This window comes from Pleurodeles waltl, chromosome 3_1 (genome assembly GCF_031143425.1).
Source record: "Pleurodeles waltl isolate 20211129_DDA chromosome 3_1, aPleWal1.hap1.20221129, whole genome shotgun sequence".
NCBI lineage: Eukaryota > Metazoa > Chordata > Amphibia > Caudata > Salamandridae > Pleurodeles > Pleurodeles waltl.
In genome coordinates, this window is record NC_090440.1 from 1,703,975,074 (window position 1) to 1,703,993,448 (window position 18,375).

The 18,375-nt window shown below is 43.6% G+C and overlaps 1 protein-coding gene across 4 annotated transcripts in view; it reads left to right on the forward strand.

The window, feature by feature from the left end:
* AGAP1 (ArfGAP with GTPase domain, ankyrin repeat and PH domain 1) overlaps positions 1–18,375 on the forward strand; it is a 942,320-nt gene that overhangs the window by 458,638 nt on the left and 465,307 nt on the right. For all 4 annotated transcript variants that reach the window (XM_069225552.1, XM_069225553.1, XM_069225550.1 and 1 more), the window contains exon 7: positions 7,525–7,652. In XM_069225552.1, coding sequence (XP_069081653.1) covers positions 7,525–7,652 — 128 coding nt within the window. The remainder of the gene's footprint in view (positions 1–7,524; positions 7,653–18,375) is intronic.

Below are 18,375 nucleotides of genomic sequence, written 5' to 3' on the forward strand. Positions count from 1 at the left end.
AACCCTAATATGTCTGTATATCGCAGCACCCTGTGACCACATGGCTCTTGCTACACTGCTTAAAAATAATCTAACTTGGGTGTTGCCTTGATTTGGATTCAGCAGTCAGAATGGAATGGATCAGTGAACTCTCCTAATGAAAAGGAATGATCTGGAGTACTTCTGGGTTCTTTCCTCCTAACTGCTATCAAATATCTATATGCACTTACTTGTGAAAGTATTTGAGGAGAAGCATGTGCACGCAATTCCAATGTATTTGACCACACCCATCAAGACATGCCTGTGAAGCTAGAACATTTTAACAACATTGTTTTTGGATGTATATGACCAGCCTCTGCTTGAATTGAGCATAAACTTTGATCTTTGTACAGGGTGGGCCACGCCCTCAGTAGATACCTGTTAACACACACGTACACGCCTGTTGATGTTGTCAACACAAATCTCAAGCCTCCCCACATTCACCTTCCTCATAATCATAGCTAACATCAAGGGCATCAATTTCCATCTGTCCATGATTCAGAGACTCATTGTGGTTCTTTAAATGGATGATGGATGGAGCTGAGAAAAGGCCTGGTGACGGTGTATCTAGACATTTGTAAAGAATTGTTAGATCCCTCCAAGAATCATTGATAGATTGCAGCACTGCAGAAATAGGGAATCGATGTTTTGAACATACCAAAGTGGAGAATCAAATTAAACCCATGCATGAGGTCGGTTGGAGGAGTAAATTGGGATACTTGCATCTGTCCAGACTGCTACTAGAAGTCCAAGGTCAACAAACCTACATCATATGATCCAATGAGGAATTCTGCAACAAAACACCGAGGCAGATCCTCGTCTACTTAGCGTCTCAGGCTCTGCAGTAACTTAAAGCTAAACCTCAGCACTGCATTGCAGAAAACTCCTGAAAATGGAACCTTTCAGGCTAATCCTTGATCGAGCAACTTCACAATGTAAAACAACGACTGGAAAATGCCCGGTGGTGGTCATATAAACCATCTGTTTGTTCTCCAACTACTCATAAGCTTTATACTATGAAACTCTGCTGTACTTTCTAGCATTTCGAAGGTTTTATAATGTGAAGTTTGGCGTGTTATAAGAAATCTTCAGTAAATAAATAAAGTGTGTACATTTCTCATAGACTGGTGTTTATTTGTGTTTGAATATTTAGTACATCATAGCATGGAAACCTTGCATATTTTCTTCTAACGAAGCTCTTGGTGTTGATACTGATGAGTAAAAATAATTATTTACACTGTTAATGTGCTGCTTTTGTTTTCTCTTTCTTCTTGTTTTTTCTCAGACGTTCAGATTAGGATGTTGACACCATTAACTGTCAGCCTTAGTGTCCTAAATCCCTGATCTTGGGACATGGGAAGAATTTATCACTTCTTTAAGATTTCAGAGCGGCAGTTAAAGGGATGATTGAGGGCACGTGTCTGCAGTATGTTGTGTGTCCTAATGTGCCCCCTCTCCAGTACTCTTTTCAGGGGTATATCAGATGTAACCGAGAGGAGAGGGTGATTAATGGGAAGCTCCATTGAAATTGCATATATATTCTGAATTGCAGCAAACAAAAATTCAGCCTGTGCAGTCTCTGCTTAGGTGGGCAGAATGGGTTGCCTTACTCCCTCTTCAGTGGGTGAGGGGCGGTTTTCAAAGTGGCTCCTGGCATGTGACCTAAGAACAAACCTGCTTGCACCCAGAAACCTCATCAGTGCTGAGTATATGTAAGAATACTGTACACTGCAGAGATGCCCAGGTGTGTGATGGCTGTTATCAGTGCAGCAGAAGTGGACTCTTACAAGGGGAGTGTAGTATTCATGGGTTTTGTAAAGCTCATACATTTAGGTGCCGTGTATTTGACCATCATGGCTCCTCCAACTCTATCCCCCTCCCAGGACAATGACATTTAGTGGCCTGATTCCTAATGAATTCACTTTGATCTCCTGTAATTCTCCCTAATGGTTGCTAAGACAAATATTGCCTCTCTCTCACCCCATGACCTTCCCCTTGCATCCCTGCTCTCCGCACAATGACTTTTACATTTCTGAAGATCAATACACAGATGCTTGTGGGATGACAGAGAGAGGGTGATAGTGCTCACTAATTTTCATATGATTAGCTGCCGAAGCTGGCAATCGATAGCTCACAGAAGATAAATTAATTGATACGGCTGCTTGAGGTGAGCAGGGGTTCTCTGGAGGCGGAGCATGACTAATGAACCCGCTCCCTCATCTATCGCATTCATTTTTTATACATCGTAATCTTACTAAATCACAGGCTGGCCATCCATCTCGAATGCAGCAAGCAGGTGCAGCACCGTGGAAGCCGATAAAACATTTGTAGTCTTATATTAATGGAGGGTGCTGTTCAGGGCCAGATTGGCCAAACGAGGAACTGGGAAAACCCCCACTAGAAAGAAGACCAGGGGGTCACTTTTAGGGGTAGATCAACAGATGTATCTTCATCTGTCCAGCCTGAGAGAACACAGACACGTTTCTTGTAGGCTCTTCAATAATTAGCTCTCCCAAATCCTGGCTGTTGTTGTGCTTACTATCTAGGATCCCTCAATATGATATTCGAATGGTGCAAACTTATTTTTTTTCCTAGGCTGCATTTAGCTCCCAGACCACCACTGGTGCCGTCTTCTGTGAGCTCTGCTGCTAAGTTAAGTTTTTGGCCCACAGTGCTGCTCTCCTGCTTACCAGCCACGCCACCTTCCAGATCCATGGATTTGGTGGGAGGTTCGGGCTAAGGTCATACTATGGGCAGTGTCTCCCACCTTGCAGTGGATCCAAAAGCACATCGATCTGCCAAAGTGTGTTTTTTCCTTAATGAAGACTGATTAGCCTAGGGATAAGCTGCCCTTATTGGCTCATGTCTTCGAAGGTACAGTAGAGTTGAGGTAAAATCAGTAACATGTTGGCTACCTTCTCATCAAACTGACTGCCTTAGTATAGGCAGCAGTGCCGGTGAGAGGAATCTGCCTATGTCCATTCACACATGGCCACCTCGGTGTCTTCGGGCCCTGAGCTCCCACTGGGGACAGATTGCTTAGGCTGTGGCCTGCTCCTTTAAATAATTTAATCTGATGTGTTTTTCTTGTAGACACATTTTCAGAAGGACCACAGGTTTTGCCCTAACCTACTGCACATTTGTACCGAAGTGGCGGCACTAGCCGAAATATTTGAGTTGCACTAAATGAAATGGACTCCAGGACAGGAAGTATTTACGCACATCACACGGCCATGCTGCTGATAGGAGTTCTCCTCTCACTGCGCATGCCAGTGAGCTTCTGTATGGTTTAATGGCAGAATATTGATGTATTAATATCCTGTTTATAGATAACTACTTTGCCATTTTGGAATGCCATTCGTTTATGCCATTTTGGAATAGCATTTGTTTAATTCAAAGGAGAGCTGGAACAGTTGTTCTCAGTGTTTCGAGGATTGTGGTTTGCACCCTTACCTTGGTGGCTTCCTAACATGTTTTGCAGATGGCTTCCTATCAGCGAGGATTAAGGAAAGAGTGAAAAATGTAAGGAGATTGTTGCTGCTCCTCTCCGCCTTTTTAGGCTGTGGTGACTTGAGCTTCAAACAAAAGGATTCTCAATTCACTCGCCCCATCAGAGGCCGTGACATTGGCCTATCTCTAGACATTAAACCCATTGAAATGATAAAAGTTGAAGAATGAGTCTGTCTAGAAAATATTTGCGGGGGCTCCAATGGGTTACAAAGTATAGGAAGTCTCTCTCTGGGCATCCCATCATGGGTGAGATACCCACCTCCTGCCCGCACAGCTCACTCGACAGATAGTTTGTCCCACTGCCCTCCTCAGCTTCTCCGCCTGTCAGACGAGGCCCTCTCTCCTGCCGCCCGGGAGACCCTCTCAGGGGCACCGTTCTCCCGCCCAACGCTGGGGTCGTCCACGCGCCCAGAGAGCCCCTTCTCCCCGCGCGCCTCCTCCGGAGAGAGTGCTCACCCGCGTCCGGGGCCGGGCCGGTAGCGCTCGTAAGTTTAATTGCTGTACGTTTGCAATGACATGCTTGGAAATGAAAGGCGCCTTTCTGTATGAGAGCACTTTATGGCCTCGTAATGTGCAGCGCTGATGACATCTCCCGAGGTCGAACATGCTCGTCCCGACCGGACCGGCTGTGGTTAGTCGCTGGCTCACTGACTCCGTGGTCACGGCCCAGGACACAAAGCCGAGGCCACTCCTCCCCGAACCAGAGCTTGACAGAGTGGAAGAACCGCCGGGCACACTCCGCCTGCCCACTGAGCGCTCTTCTCTGGGCCTACACCCCCACTCGGAGCCTCCCACTTTCCCCTTTCGCTGTCTCTGCTGGTTCCCCCTGCATTTCTCAGTGTCGCCTCCACCAGTTTATCTCAGAGGCTGTTTCAAGAAGTCTCCACCATTCCTGAAACTAATCATTTAATGAAGTTATGCCCCTCCAGCTTCCCATCTACACTGACACCATGCTTCTCAATTCAATTTACAACTTGCCCTGCATCTGTGGTGGAGACACCTCCAAGGAGAAACGAAAACGGTGATGCCTCGCATTGAATTTGTGTGTGTGTTAAGGCACGTGTGATCTCGTGCACGTGAGTGTGGTGTAGTGTTGCTCTGGGGGGTATGTTTCATCACTGTCAGCATGGGCATCAATTCACCAAAATGCCAGGGGTAACGGAAGTGACATCACACGCCACACCAGCTTTGACTCACACACAAGCTTACACATATTCACACGCTCTTTTTCACATAAACACATTCTCATCCGCAAGCATGCATACAACATACATTTAAAAGCATTTTTACTTACCTTATCTTATAAGAAGCGTGAATGGCTCAGTCGCATCCCCTGTGCTTTTCTTTTCCCTACGGCATATTAAGTATGTTGTGTGAGCCTCTGCAGGCTTTGTGGTGTAGACAGTCCTTTCTTATAGTCGCCTGGCTACGGTTTGTCTACAGTCAGTCATTGTTCTTCAGTTTCGTCAGGTCAGATTGTTGGCACTGGGGGTGCTGCTCTGAGCAGGACTGACGATGCTTGAAGGCCAAGCTTCTTGTTTGGTCCATCGTGCCCTACGAGGGAAGTGTGGAGGGTTGGTGGCAATTAATGTTCAACTAGAATGAGTTGCGATTTTACCTGTCTAACCCTAGCTTCATACACGGCAAGCCATTGCATCATCTGTGTACAGATCACTTTCAGGAAACGAGCCTTCAGCCCAGAAACCAAACAGCTGCAGAGGGAGGTGTAATTTTATGATCTAGTCAGAACTGTTCATATAACTAAAGGCAAGACGTCAGATATTCATATTCCTACGGTATCTGTCAAGACATTTTTTCAGATGCGATCGCACTTGTAGTCTGACATCCAAAACCCAGTTATTAGAAGTATTCAGATCAATATCCGTGGAGCTCCCAAATCTAGTGGTTGTGTCACAGGAGTACACCTCCTGAACCCTCGGTAAGCACCCCCGTGTTCAGGATATATACTGAACTGTTCAATATATTGGGGAAGGAGCTCAGTCTGAAAAGTGTGTGCCATTCTGCACCTGAACCCACAACTAGAACCAAAGAAGGCTGAACGCCTCTGATTAGAAGGCAATAGGAAACTAAACCCGTTGTTCTTTTTGAAATCCCAAGGGGAAAAGGTGGTGAGTACATGTGTCTGTGGGTGGTATGGGGAGGCTAACCGCGGGTTATTCAGAACCCAATAAGGGTGGTCCTTCTGCCTCAGACTGTCATGCTCTGATGCACTTAGGCACCCAGAGAGGATCATTTCCTGCCTAGTGTCCTTACCATGCTCAGGTGTACCTAGGGGGAATCAGTGGCTCATTAGCACACCTCCTCGGAGGCATCTCTCCCAAACATTGCTCTGGCTAGGGGTGGCTGATGCTGCTGCTGCATAGGACCTCAGCCAGTTGTAGAACCTTAAGACTGGCCCACAGTTTAGGAGCTGGGATTATATTCTCTTTCTTTCCCAGAAACCTCTAGCTATGTTTGACTGCATCATCGTGGGGTGCAGATGTAGTTCTCGCATATATGAATTTGTTGTACTATTTCCCCTACCTCGCCAGTCTCACACACAGGTAGCTTGTTACTTTCTATCCTGTCACTGAAATAAATTCAACAACATAAATCTCTCAACCATTTCAGCCCATGTAAATCTTTCAGGTGATAATAGCCTACACTAGTGCCTGACACAGGATCAATCCCAAGTGGGAAACCTTTACGAACACAGTCGTTCCTTTCGGAGTCTCCAGGCATCTGTTGGACCGCAGCCACTAGCCATTTGTCATGGGGGCTACTCAACACAGAATTTAAGCCCTGGCTGTCGCAAGACACACAATGTGACCACAACCTGCCAAACCCATTTGCAGCATGAATACACTCCTTCTCCAGCAAAAGGGATGGCATCTGAAAAAAATGATGCAAGTATGTTGCAAATGTACACAGCATGAGAGCTGTGTACAGATCAGAGAAACAATACAAGTATTGGCAAAACCAGTATGCGTGGCATTGGCTGCAAGCTGTTTTGGCTTTCCAATGCTTGTTTTGTTTTGTCATAGTTTTTCTAAAATATTATTATTGGGGCATTGCCGGGACCTCACAGTGAAGTTAGCCAATGGCTGAAATAGACTGACCCATTACACATGGGTACTGGGAGGAAGAAAGATTTGAATGACACAACAGACCATTCGATGAAGAAGCCTGGCTGAAAGCCAATATAGGTAATTAATTTTAGTAAAGTCCAAAGGTCCTGGCTAATGCCAGATCAAACAGTCTTTCGTGGTCATTTCTACCATTCCTCAGTGAAATGACAATGAAACGGGGGCGGTGGGTGAATAGCAACTGCTGCAGAAAAATTGTGCACAGGGCCTGATGGATAGATTGAGGCTAATGAATGGTGTTTGTTATTCCCTAACTCCGCCCTTTGGCAGCTGCACTTCCAGGTCATAGATCACTCTGATCACTAAGCGAGTCTATAATCTGTGTACTGACCTTTGAACTTGTATTTATCATGTGAATGAGTGCTGGTGTCCGGATGGAATGGGCAGGGAGGGAAAATGTGATCAGTCAATATATTGAAGAAGTGCCAGGAGAGGGCCTACCAGTGTTGTCTTGTCCAGTGCTCCCAAGAAATCCCTCTCTGTAGGAGAGAAGCCTTCTGGAAATTAGGCTGGTGTACAATATCTCAGCCTCGATCACAGGAACTGGTTCAAATGCACACCCTAAGCAGTTCACTCTTTGTAACCTTTATGAATGGTGTAGGTTCCATGTAGACAAAGTTTCACCTTCACTGTACCATGTGTTTGGGTTTGGTGGAGGGGCACTCAGTTGCTAATGGAGATGGATGGTGAGTATATGTGTCGTGTATATAAATGATACAGCAGCCATCTTGTACTCCCACGGTTACTTACTGACTCGTGTGTCATGGGCCTGAAGCAGCAAAACACAGAATTGATTTATTATTGAGGAATTTGGGATTTGCGACTCATGTTCTGTTGTTTCCTTCAACAGTTGCTCAGAAGATCGTGGCAACGCGAAAGAAGCAGCAGCTTTCGATCGGACCCTGCAAGTCTCTGCCCAACTCTCCAAGCCACACTTCTGTCTGCTCCGCCCAGGTGTCTGCAGTGCACATGAGCCAGGTAGGGGACAGTTATGATGCACACCAGCACATATACTGTCTGGTGCCTTTGGTCCACATCGAGTGTGATCACAATCACACAGTTGTAGAATAAATGTTTACTACTATAGTGTGCTCACAGTGGACCACATGAGTACTAAATGAATAAGCATTTATGTATATTTGCAAGCTTTTACATAGTGAACCCATAAACCCAATCTTATAATACATCTGTCCCGCTTCATTTTCTGGCAAGCAAGCATTGATGGACAAATGTGAATGGCAAATGCATGTTTTATTATTTATCTAATTTCCTTCCTTTTGCCTAAAGTAAATCACAAGCTTTAGCAATGACAGTTTGGTGTGAAACAGCATAATTCACTACTCATTCGGACACACATGTTTTTTTTTATTCAGCAATTGGTATGATGGGTGGGATTTCAAGAAGAGATTTAAAATGTAGGGAGAGGAAGTTGAAAAGTCATGGCGTTAATGATGTGCCATTAGGTTTGCCCTCGAAGATTTGTTACACCGGGCCCAGGATGGGGTTTTAGGAAGTTAATGTTCTAAAAAAGAGAGCTGGCAGGGATGCTGTAAAAAGGGAGAGGCTGAAGTTCTGTTACTTATCTTGAGGAAGAAGCAATAGCGAACATGGGAGTGTGGAGAAAACAAGGCAGAAGTGCATCAACATAACAAGAGGCATACCAAGGTGCTACCCTAGCCGCTAAAGTATAGGGAATGATAAGTCCCTTAAGTGCGAAGAACGACATGGTCTCGTCCTCAGCGCCATTGGATTTGGTTACGCTGAGGGCAAGACCATCTCGTCCTTAGAACTTAGGTGGCTACAGATCAGCTTGGTTAATGACTGATGTTTCTGTTGGGCTCCAGCTCTAGTTTTTGGGGAAGGTGTATTAGCCTGTTTTATAATAAGTTCATTATTCTGTCCAAATAAGCATACTTTTTAGTCTGTAAATCATTTTGCAATGCGCTTGGTACAGTGACTTATGATGGCCTTTAGTTTCCACGGAGACTGTGGGATTTGAGTCCAAATGGGCATATTACGGCGTTAATGCTGCGCTGGCATGGTTGCTATTTGCTCTCAGGGTGCTGTTGGTAAGCAGAGGGAATACTATCAGGGTTAGCACATACTTGAGAGAAAAAGAAAGGGTGGAAAAAACAGTCAAACTGAGGTGCAGTTCTACTACAGGAACCTCTAGCGCTTAGAAAACCAGCATGAGAGAAAACTAAAAAACAGCAGTTCAGACAATAACCAATAGTAGTAAGTTTGACATAAACAGTCAACTCTGGAGCTCGTGTCAATCAGACGGTCACGTTTAAAAGAACTTGAAGAATTCTTAAGGGGGAGGCATCATGTGAACACAAAAAGTAGGTTTACTCCTTTAGGACAGACCATGTAACTCATGCATGACAACAAGCTGTTTTTCTCCATCATCGTCAATCATAGAACTTTCTCACTGTTACTGTTTGCCACCAAACATATGGAAAGTCTACTCAACTACCAACTATTCGCCCACTTAGAACAGAACAAGTTGTTTGACCCGGCACAAGTTGTAGAAAAGGCGCATTTCAAAGAATCAGTCCTGACATCAGTGCTACGTGATCTCTGCCTGCTATTTATAAAGATAATACTGTGTTCCTTATTCTGTTAAATGTTTGTGGCATTTATGATCCTGTCTCCCACGCTATACTCCTGCGCAGGTTGGGGGAACCAGTATTGAGGGCAGTGTCTTAAGTTGTTTTAAATCTTTGCTGCAGGGCAGGTCACTGCCTGTACTTTTTGGGGCATTCAAATCCTCAGCCAAAAGTTGTCCTCTGGTGTGCATTAGTGTTCATCTGCAATCCCCCATCTTTCGACATAGGTGAGACCCCTTGCCTCACTGATCCGATCGTTTGCTTTTACTTTTTATTACTACGCAGAGGATTCTCATTTGTTGATCAGGCAGGGAGGATGTTTCGATTATACCCTCTGCATTTTTCGAAAGGTCATGACCGCGGTGGTCGACTGGATGAAACATAACAAACTTCAGCTTATCATCGAGACTGAAATGTTACTAATAGTCAGTGAACTGAATAGCTGGGCTAAGAAATATGGGACTCATTTTTCATTCAAAACGTAAGCTTCCCTGATTACTAAAACCACTAAAACCTGTTTTATGGCCTTAAATTCCTCAAAACAGATTTCACATCTCCTGCCTACCAATTGTAATAAGACAGTGAATCAGGCTGCAGTCATGTTTGGGCCGGATTATGGCAGTTACCTGTATGTGAAGTTACTCAAGTACTTGCTAATGAGACTTCAAATTGCCCAGAAGATGGCTGCTAGTCTTACTTTAAGCCTCAGTAGGGAGGACCCGTTTGTTCCATTTTACAACCTTCACTGGCTTCCTGTTGAAAAATGTCTGATTTTAAAACCTGAGTTCAAGGACTGCTGTTAAATATTTATAAAGGAAACACCTGGAAAGTGTATTCCGTTGATAACACTTTATTTGTACCACGAAAGTTTGGAATTTACTTCCACAGAAGATCAATGAAGAAGGTCTCCACTCTGTATTTAGCAAACCATTGTAACCTTGGCTGTTCTTTTAATTTTTTTTTTGGTCTTGGATTGCTGGCACTGTGTACGTTCCAGTTTCTTCCGATGCTTTTTTGTACTCGGTTCTTCTTTTTCTTAGCAGTGCCAGGATGTCCTTTTGATTGCTGTTAGTACTGAACAAATACTGATAATCACCCAACATATTCAACCATTTCTGTGATATGCGGCAAGTACGACTTAACACAAAAAATGATTATTCTGGATACCCACATTGGCATCTGTGGTATAAGGACCTAGCTGATTCTAACAGAAATTGCTTCCTTGTATCCAGTAACCAAATCTCAGCAAAGCAAAAGTAGAGCCATGAGTTGAACTGATCCAGTCAAAAACGTGTCCCGGGAGAGAGAATCCAATAGAATAGCTCAAGTATTAACTAAGGAAGTGTAGGTTGGGTCATGATACGACACAAGGATGAGTGGAAAAATAGGGTTTGCATCTAGGCAAATTACTGCTACAACTGTTACTGCTCAAGATTCAGTTCATAAAATATAGATGTGGTACCAACAGCACATCCTTAGGTCCAAATACAAGATGGCTGTGGCAGCACAACCTCAACTACATACCTTAGCTTAAAGCTTAGATGGGCAGATAGATGTCACGGGCAAGAAGAATTCAAAGGTAAGTAAAGACTAGATTAAAAAAAGCAGAATTGACAGCCTGCTGCGAGGAATGCTAAATTAAAACTGGCACAGTAGCAAAAGGAAGCCGTAGATAACTACTCGCCAGCATCCACCGGTGTGGCACGTGAATCAGTTGCAGGTAATCATCAACAATGTCCCTATACAAGCAACAGGGACAGCAGATGAAGCAGAGCCGTACAATGTGGGTAGTGTGTTTTAAACGGAGTCAATGTGGAGCCACGTGTGAGGTGACACTGGGAATGTAATATTTCCCTGACATTTCTAGTGTAGAATTTGAGTCTGTTCAAATGAATATCTGATTACCAGACCCCAGTAGAACCTAATTATAGTACCACAACCTTGCATCCTTGTGAAATTAGCCATTTTAAAGAAATCCACACCATATCGCACCTACACACAGGCTCTCTCTGATCGTCCTCTTGCTTTCTGTCTGGCCACCTTGCTTTCTATCTAGCGTGCTCTTTCCCTCTCTCTTATACAGTCTGTAGCTCCTGTTGCTCTCCCTTCATGGGTTACATATGTTCAGCTACATGTCGACTGCTGCTTTCTGAACACATACAGCTAAGTCTTGGAATACCAGTCCTGGTGCAATAAATGCTGTGCCATTTAAAAAAAAAAAAAAAGAAAAAAAAAAAAAAAGTATCCAAACAGTAAAGCAGTTTCTAAACATTTAGCAATTGATAGCATAGTCATTTAAAAAAGGAAGGGCAGTGGGCTTTTCAGTAAATTTTTGCTTTGTAAAAAAAAAAAAAAACTGTTCATGAAGTCTTTCTTCTATGTCTAGCATGAGATAACTCAAAAGGAGGACCATGGGATAGGAAAATGCCCACAGGTAAACTAAAGAAGTAAAAGGCCACAATGATGTTAGTGTGGGTGGGGAAAAACAGGTATATAGGTTAAGGAGAGAAGAGCAGTATTAATAGACAGCAAAGACGAGGAAGGAGGTGGCAGTCCGAAGTAGCAGAGCATTTTGAGAAAAGGAATCAAGTGGGGAAAGAGTTAGTGGGAGAGGACTTCAATTGCAAGAAAAAGGATTTGTAGGGAGGAGAAAAATTAAGACATGGGTAGGTGACCTCCCCTTGTAAAAGGTTGGTTTGATTTTGGTGAAAACAAGTATAATGAAATTCCTCAAAAACAAAGGCTTTCACCAACGTTAAGTGAAACCATAGGCTCTGTATAAGGTTGACACGAGCGTAACACAATTCACTTCAATTTTGTTTTTTAAAAACATACATTTCAAATTACTGATGTACATTTGAATTACAGCAATTATTTAAAATTCCCCACATGAGAAGAATTAGATCTCTGAGTAAAGTTCCATCGCCATTAAACATTAACTAATCCTTTTTGTGCATTATTTTACTCCATCAACAAAGGGTAAATCTAGGAAGCTCTCCACTGGTCCCTTTCTAGCCACTCTTTGAAACAGATGTGCATCTACATTGGCTTGTGGCATGACTACCATAGCGCTGTTTCAAATCGAAGACTAATTTACTGGAGCAGAAACTAGTGAGAGCTACTTTAGAAGCGCTGAGCATGCGTAGGCCAATATGTCATCATTTCATCTCTGCTAGGTTGATAGAAAGAGCAATTACAAAACAACTCCAACAGCATATTGAAATTGTTCAGCACGTTGACGATCACTAATAAACTTCCAGCGGAAATGTAACACAAAATTGGAAAATATTGCAGTCATCCCCTCTAAATAGATACAGGACTGTATGCTTACTTGATTTTAAATTATCTGCTGGCAGCATTCATCACTGCTGAACAATCCATGTTCTTGTGTTTAGGCTGTTAGGTCTGGGAGTTGTAGAAGGGGTGATTTTCTAAAGATGGCAGCAAGGAAAATCATTTTCATATGTTAACCGTATAAAATGTAATGTACCTAGACAGGTGATGTACCATTCTTTAGCCCTCTTTAGGGGGTATTTCCCACTTCTGAAGGATCTAAAAAGATATCTTGCACTATGCTCTAGTATGTTCGCTAATGTCCTACATAATCACTATCTGATGAAGACTAGCCAATGCCAGTGGCAACAGCTTGTCTAATCAAACCAAAATCTAGGAATGGATGACAGTATTGGGATCTATCATTTTTCTTACTTGGAATCTAAAATTTTACTAATTTGAAAATAATACAAAATCGGGGAAAGATCATTTATTGCTGTAAATTATTTAACTAGACTTTTTATAAGCTCTGCCTTTGGGCCTTTTAAAGGCGTCAAGTTGAAATAGTGGCTCAGAGAGTGGATTTAAAAATTCTGTGTAGAATCCACAGAATTGTTCCCCTGTCCTTCTTTAGCGAAGGCAAATACCAATGCACTTCGAACCGGAAGAACAGAGTCATCAGGTACGCCACACAGATGTATAGCCTGCAAAGCTTAAAGAAACAGGGAGACAGTTCTATATCTAGTAGCATTAGGATTCCAACTTTGGTTCCATCGCAACCTAGCGAAGAAAGGAATTAGATCACCTCTTTGTAGAGGAAAGCTTAGAAACCTCCCAGTTTGACTGAGCTTTTCTATATTTCTGCACGCTTTTGCGAAGAGTGGCGTGCGTGCTCACACACATTTCTCAGACTCTATGATCCATGTGAAGTGATCTGCATACAACATTTATACCAGAACAAACACCACATCCTTCTGTGGGGAGCTATGGGATTTTTAAAGTCCCATTTTAAGTCTTCAGTGTAGTCAGCCTCCAAAGTAGTTTGTTCTCAAAACGTAGGTTTCAGGCTCTCAAAAACTGGGAAAAGGTATGCCCTTTTCACACTCCAAAAGGAAGAGATGATGGACGGATTGTGAAACAAATGAAACATCCACCCCCAGTCACAGATCTGGGTTTAGTCCATCATTTTTGTTTGATCTCCATGCCATTCCAGTTTGGACCCAGCCATATGCAAATCAGTCTTGACCCTGCTCCTCGTGGGAGTAGTCCAGCCTGAACTGCCAGGCCAGGTCCTCCCTGGACCAGAGAAAAGCATCCTGGGACTGGTTTTGGGGTCCTGCTCCTCCTCAGCCAGTCTAGCTTCAGTCTGGTGGCATAGCGAGCACAGGACCCATGTTTGGGCATACCCTTCCCACTTAGGGTGACAAATGCAAAAAGAACAGATGATGGATGGAATGCAGAACAAATCAAACATTCACCCGCAGCCACAGATCTGGGTTTAATCTATCAGATTTTTTTGCTCGCTATGCCATTCCAGTTTGGACCCATCTATATTCAAATCAGTCTTGACCCTGCTCCCCATGGGAACAGTCCAGCCCGAACTGCCAGGCCAGGTCCTCCCTGGACCAGAAACAAGCATTCTGGGACTGTTGTTGGGGTATCACCCCTCATCAGCCAGGCTAGCTTGAATCTAGTAGCATAGCAAGCACGGGACCCTCATCTGGGCATACCCTTCCGACTTAGGGTGACAAATACAGAAAGAACAGATGATGGATGATGGGCTGGACTGCTCCCAGGGGGAGCAGAGTCAAGACTGATATACATATGGCTGAATCCAAACTGGGGTGGCATTGTGAGCAGAAAAAATGATGGATTAAACCCAGATCTGTGACTGGGGGTGAATGTTTGCTTTGTTCTGCATTCCGTCCATCATCTGTTATTTTTGCTTTTGTTGCTCTAAGTGAAAAAGGTATGCCCGGATGTGGGTCCCGTGCTCACTGTGCCACTGGATTCAAACTAGCCTGGCTGATGAGGGGGTGATACCCGGAAACTGGTCCCGGGATGCTTGTTTCTGGTCAAAGGAGGTCCTGACTTGGTAGTTTGGGCTGGACTGCTCTCGTGGGGAGCAGGGTCAAGACTGATTTCCATATGGCTGGGTCCAACTGGGGTGGCGTGGTGAACAGAAAAAATGATGGATTAAATCCAGATCTGTGACGGAATTTTGATTTGTTCTGCATTCTGTCCGTCATCTGTTCCTTTTACTTCTCTTTACATTCCAGACACATCATTGCAACTACTGGTTGGTATACAGTTATCACTGCCAACCATATTCAGAGTGAACCTTTCCATATATCCGCACGTTTTAGAGTTTGTAGCATCCTAAGGTTCATTTCATAGCATATACCTGGCTTTTAAAAATAAGTCAAGCCTCATATTTGTACTCTGTGACTATGAATACCCCCACGAGAAAATATCTCCTACCTGTATCACTGAGGCTTCAGAGTAGGTCTCTACTTATGCTGTAGATTCATTTACTTTGAATGTCAGCTTCTGTCCAGGGACGTTCTCGGACCATTCTGAAAAACACTTCTTAAAACTTTCAACCTGATTTGACACGCTCTGTTATTTGTTTCCTAGCAGTATGTGAAAATTTCAGATTTGTATGACATTTGGCACTTATTTATGTTTTTTGGAGCAGGAACAAGACAATATATCTTCATATTCCAATAAGGAGATTAAGTGTGGTTGCACGTGACTCTGACGAAAACGGCACCATAAAAGTGTTACCGTGAAGGACCTAAAAGCCTGTTTTAGAGTTTGGTGGATGGGCAGCCCAATCCAAACGTGAAGGGTATCCCGCCCACCTTACTACAAGTGCATTAGAATATAAGGTGGATAGGCTATCCATCACATTCGTGACAGAGTACTCACCTGGCAAACTCTAACTGTGGCCCTTAATCTTTGTTGTTGAATGTGTTGCAGATTAGAAAACAGAGCAGGGCAGACTCACTCCGAGAACATTCTGTTTTTGCCGACATTCGTGAGCCACAAACAGCAATCCTACCGTCATTAAAAATGTAGTCTCACCTAAGTGATTCCTCGGGCTTTTGGTGACAATATCGAGTGCTCCTTGTGAGTGAGATGAAAATTACAAACCACTTTTGACAAAACGTGAATGAACCCTGAGAAAAATGCTATTGTTAGTTTAAAGCTGGACTGTTCTCAGAATGGGCAGAGACCACAAGGCACCCGCTCGTAACCCTTTGTCTCTTGCAGGCTGCTCCTGACTTCCGCTTGTCTCACTGAATTCACTTTCTAACTGATGCTTTTGTTGAATGGACTGATCATGTCGGCTGCTTTCTTTTGTCTGAGTAGAAAACTAATAGTCTGTCTCCTTTAAGTTCACTTATATAGTGTTAACCCCTTGAGTGGCAGGTTATCTGCACATTCCTATCCTAGATGCACACTTTTCGGGCCACCAGTGCTACATTCTCGGATTTTTTTTCTTGGCTGTCTCATTTTGAGGCGTTATTTGTATTAATCCTGTTCACCTTCCTTATGAGTGGGAACAGACTTTGCAGCTGTTCTCTTGTAAGAACAGCTTTTAGACCAAGACAAAAAGATATGCAGTAATGATGACAATAGATTATTTTTCTTGTTTGTGCGTAGGCCGGGGCTTCCGTCAACATTGCTAGTTTAAACTTGACCTCCAAGTTAGAGGCAGACTTCCAACTGCAGGGCATTTTGTTTTCCATTGAGCACACAGTTGAAGGTAAACATCTCACTGCAGGAAAATGTCTTTTCAGTTCCTTAAGAAAACTGAAAGGGGCATTGTTCAAATCATTTCTGATAGGCCTTAATGACAACATTGGTGTCTTATAAATGCTTATTTAACACCCAGCTTTACCAGGAGAAATAACACAGGAGCAAGGATTCAGTCTAAGAGGTTATGGTTGTTACAACCCTTTAAGACGCAAAACATTTTCCGTGTGAAACAGAAGCAAGTAGTGGTCAGTGGTTTACCAACCTCTAAAACTGGAGACGCAAACTGTATTTCATAGCCTCAGGAACCAGACTACCAAATTTCCTAATGCAAGGTTATGATGAAGTCACTTTACGTGCATTGCTGAAATAGGACTACTAGCATTCTCTAGACCTGTGTGTACGAGTGGACTAGTAAAGAAAGCCGTCTCAACATGGGCATGTAAAAATATTGGCTGCACCGAGCACAGACCTCCTTCTGGCTCGAAGGATGAATATCTAAGGGGGCAATGTATATAAACTGTCCTGGATAGGTCTTTCAAAGATCATCACCTCAGTGTGAAGCGCAGGTAAAGGTCCTCTTGCTAGGGGAAGGGCAGCACCACAATGTGTCATTTTGCCTGAAATTCGGAAAATCTTTGCGCTGAAGCTATCCCAGTGCTGAAGCATTTACTGATCAGAAGCTGCTGCTTCCGCTCAGTTTTCATTGACTGTGCTGGGGTCATCTGTTCTTTTGCTGCTTTCCCTTGGCAAATATTCTGTGTCTAGGATTATTCCATAGGCTATCACCCATCCTAAAGGGTCTGCACTCCTGTAGAGAGAGGTGGTGGTGTGCTCCTCTTGCTCATGAAGGTAAACTTTTTTTTCTGGATTAGAGGCTGGGAAATCAAAACTTGACTGCCTTCATGTCCTGTTTAGTTTGTATCAAGCTTTGAGTGGATATCAGTATCTGAACTGAGACGGCCTGTACTCTTCTTCAGTCTGGCAAGGATGTGTCCACGCTGTTGCCTTGGAGTTAGTTTCACTAAAAGGAATACCTTTTGAGACACTTTGTTAGCGGCGAATCTACCAATTGAGAAATGGATGCTCCCTGACAAACCTTGACCAGACCTACATAATACAAGCATTTCAATATTTCACCATATTACATGTTATAGTATAAGGTTTGATATTTTATTCAAAGAATACTTATGTATAAAAGATTCTTTCCTGGAGGATGAACATTTTGAAGGCACTTCCTTGAGCCTCCTTGGCCAGTATCCTTAATAGAGGTGGCGTTGTTTACCACTGGTGTTCTAGTGCCACTAAAAATAGTGACGCTCCGCGTTACTCCTTTTGTGCACTTCTCTCTCTTTCTCTGGTTTGTAAAGTCGAGGGAGGCTTTAGGGTTAGTCTGTGTAGCATTAGGTGTTCAAAATTCAGATATATTACGACACAGTAAATAACATTCCGTGAACTAAGCTTCCAGTGATTTGTCTAACTGTAGATTTCAGCCAAGCTTTTTGATCCGCTGTCCTCTTGCTGCCAGACTATTAACAACAAAGTATCCTGATCATCCATTTGAAACACACGAACCATGGGCAGTACATACTAAGGGAAATGTAAGGACCACAGTGATGGGAGACTCATCCAAAGCCGCAGCGGACGGCCCGAAGACTGTCAGCCCACTCACTAGGAGTTCAGGTAACAAACCCTGAACTCTGCTCCGCTCCCACCATTGCAGTCGCTTCTTAGCATGGTTATGCCGGGAGGCAGTGTTGACCATAGGTAGCGGTACACACTGGTTGCAAATGTTATGTTGCAATGTGGAGCACCTGCACTGGGGTCTTACATTGTAGAGTCTGCTAGCTGGCAAAGGTAAAGCAATTGGTGCTTAAAGTATGCCTTTTATGCCCAGTTAACCTACCTATATCGGTTGGTTTGGGTGATTAGTTTTGTGAACTTGCAGTGTGTGGTGGAGGGGAGGTGCAGCAGAGCTCAGACAGTAGCTTTTCTTTGAAATGCTTAAATGTGGTTTATGTGAGTGTTCGGGCACTAGTTGATGCTGGCAGGGCAAG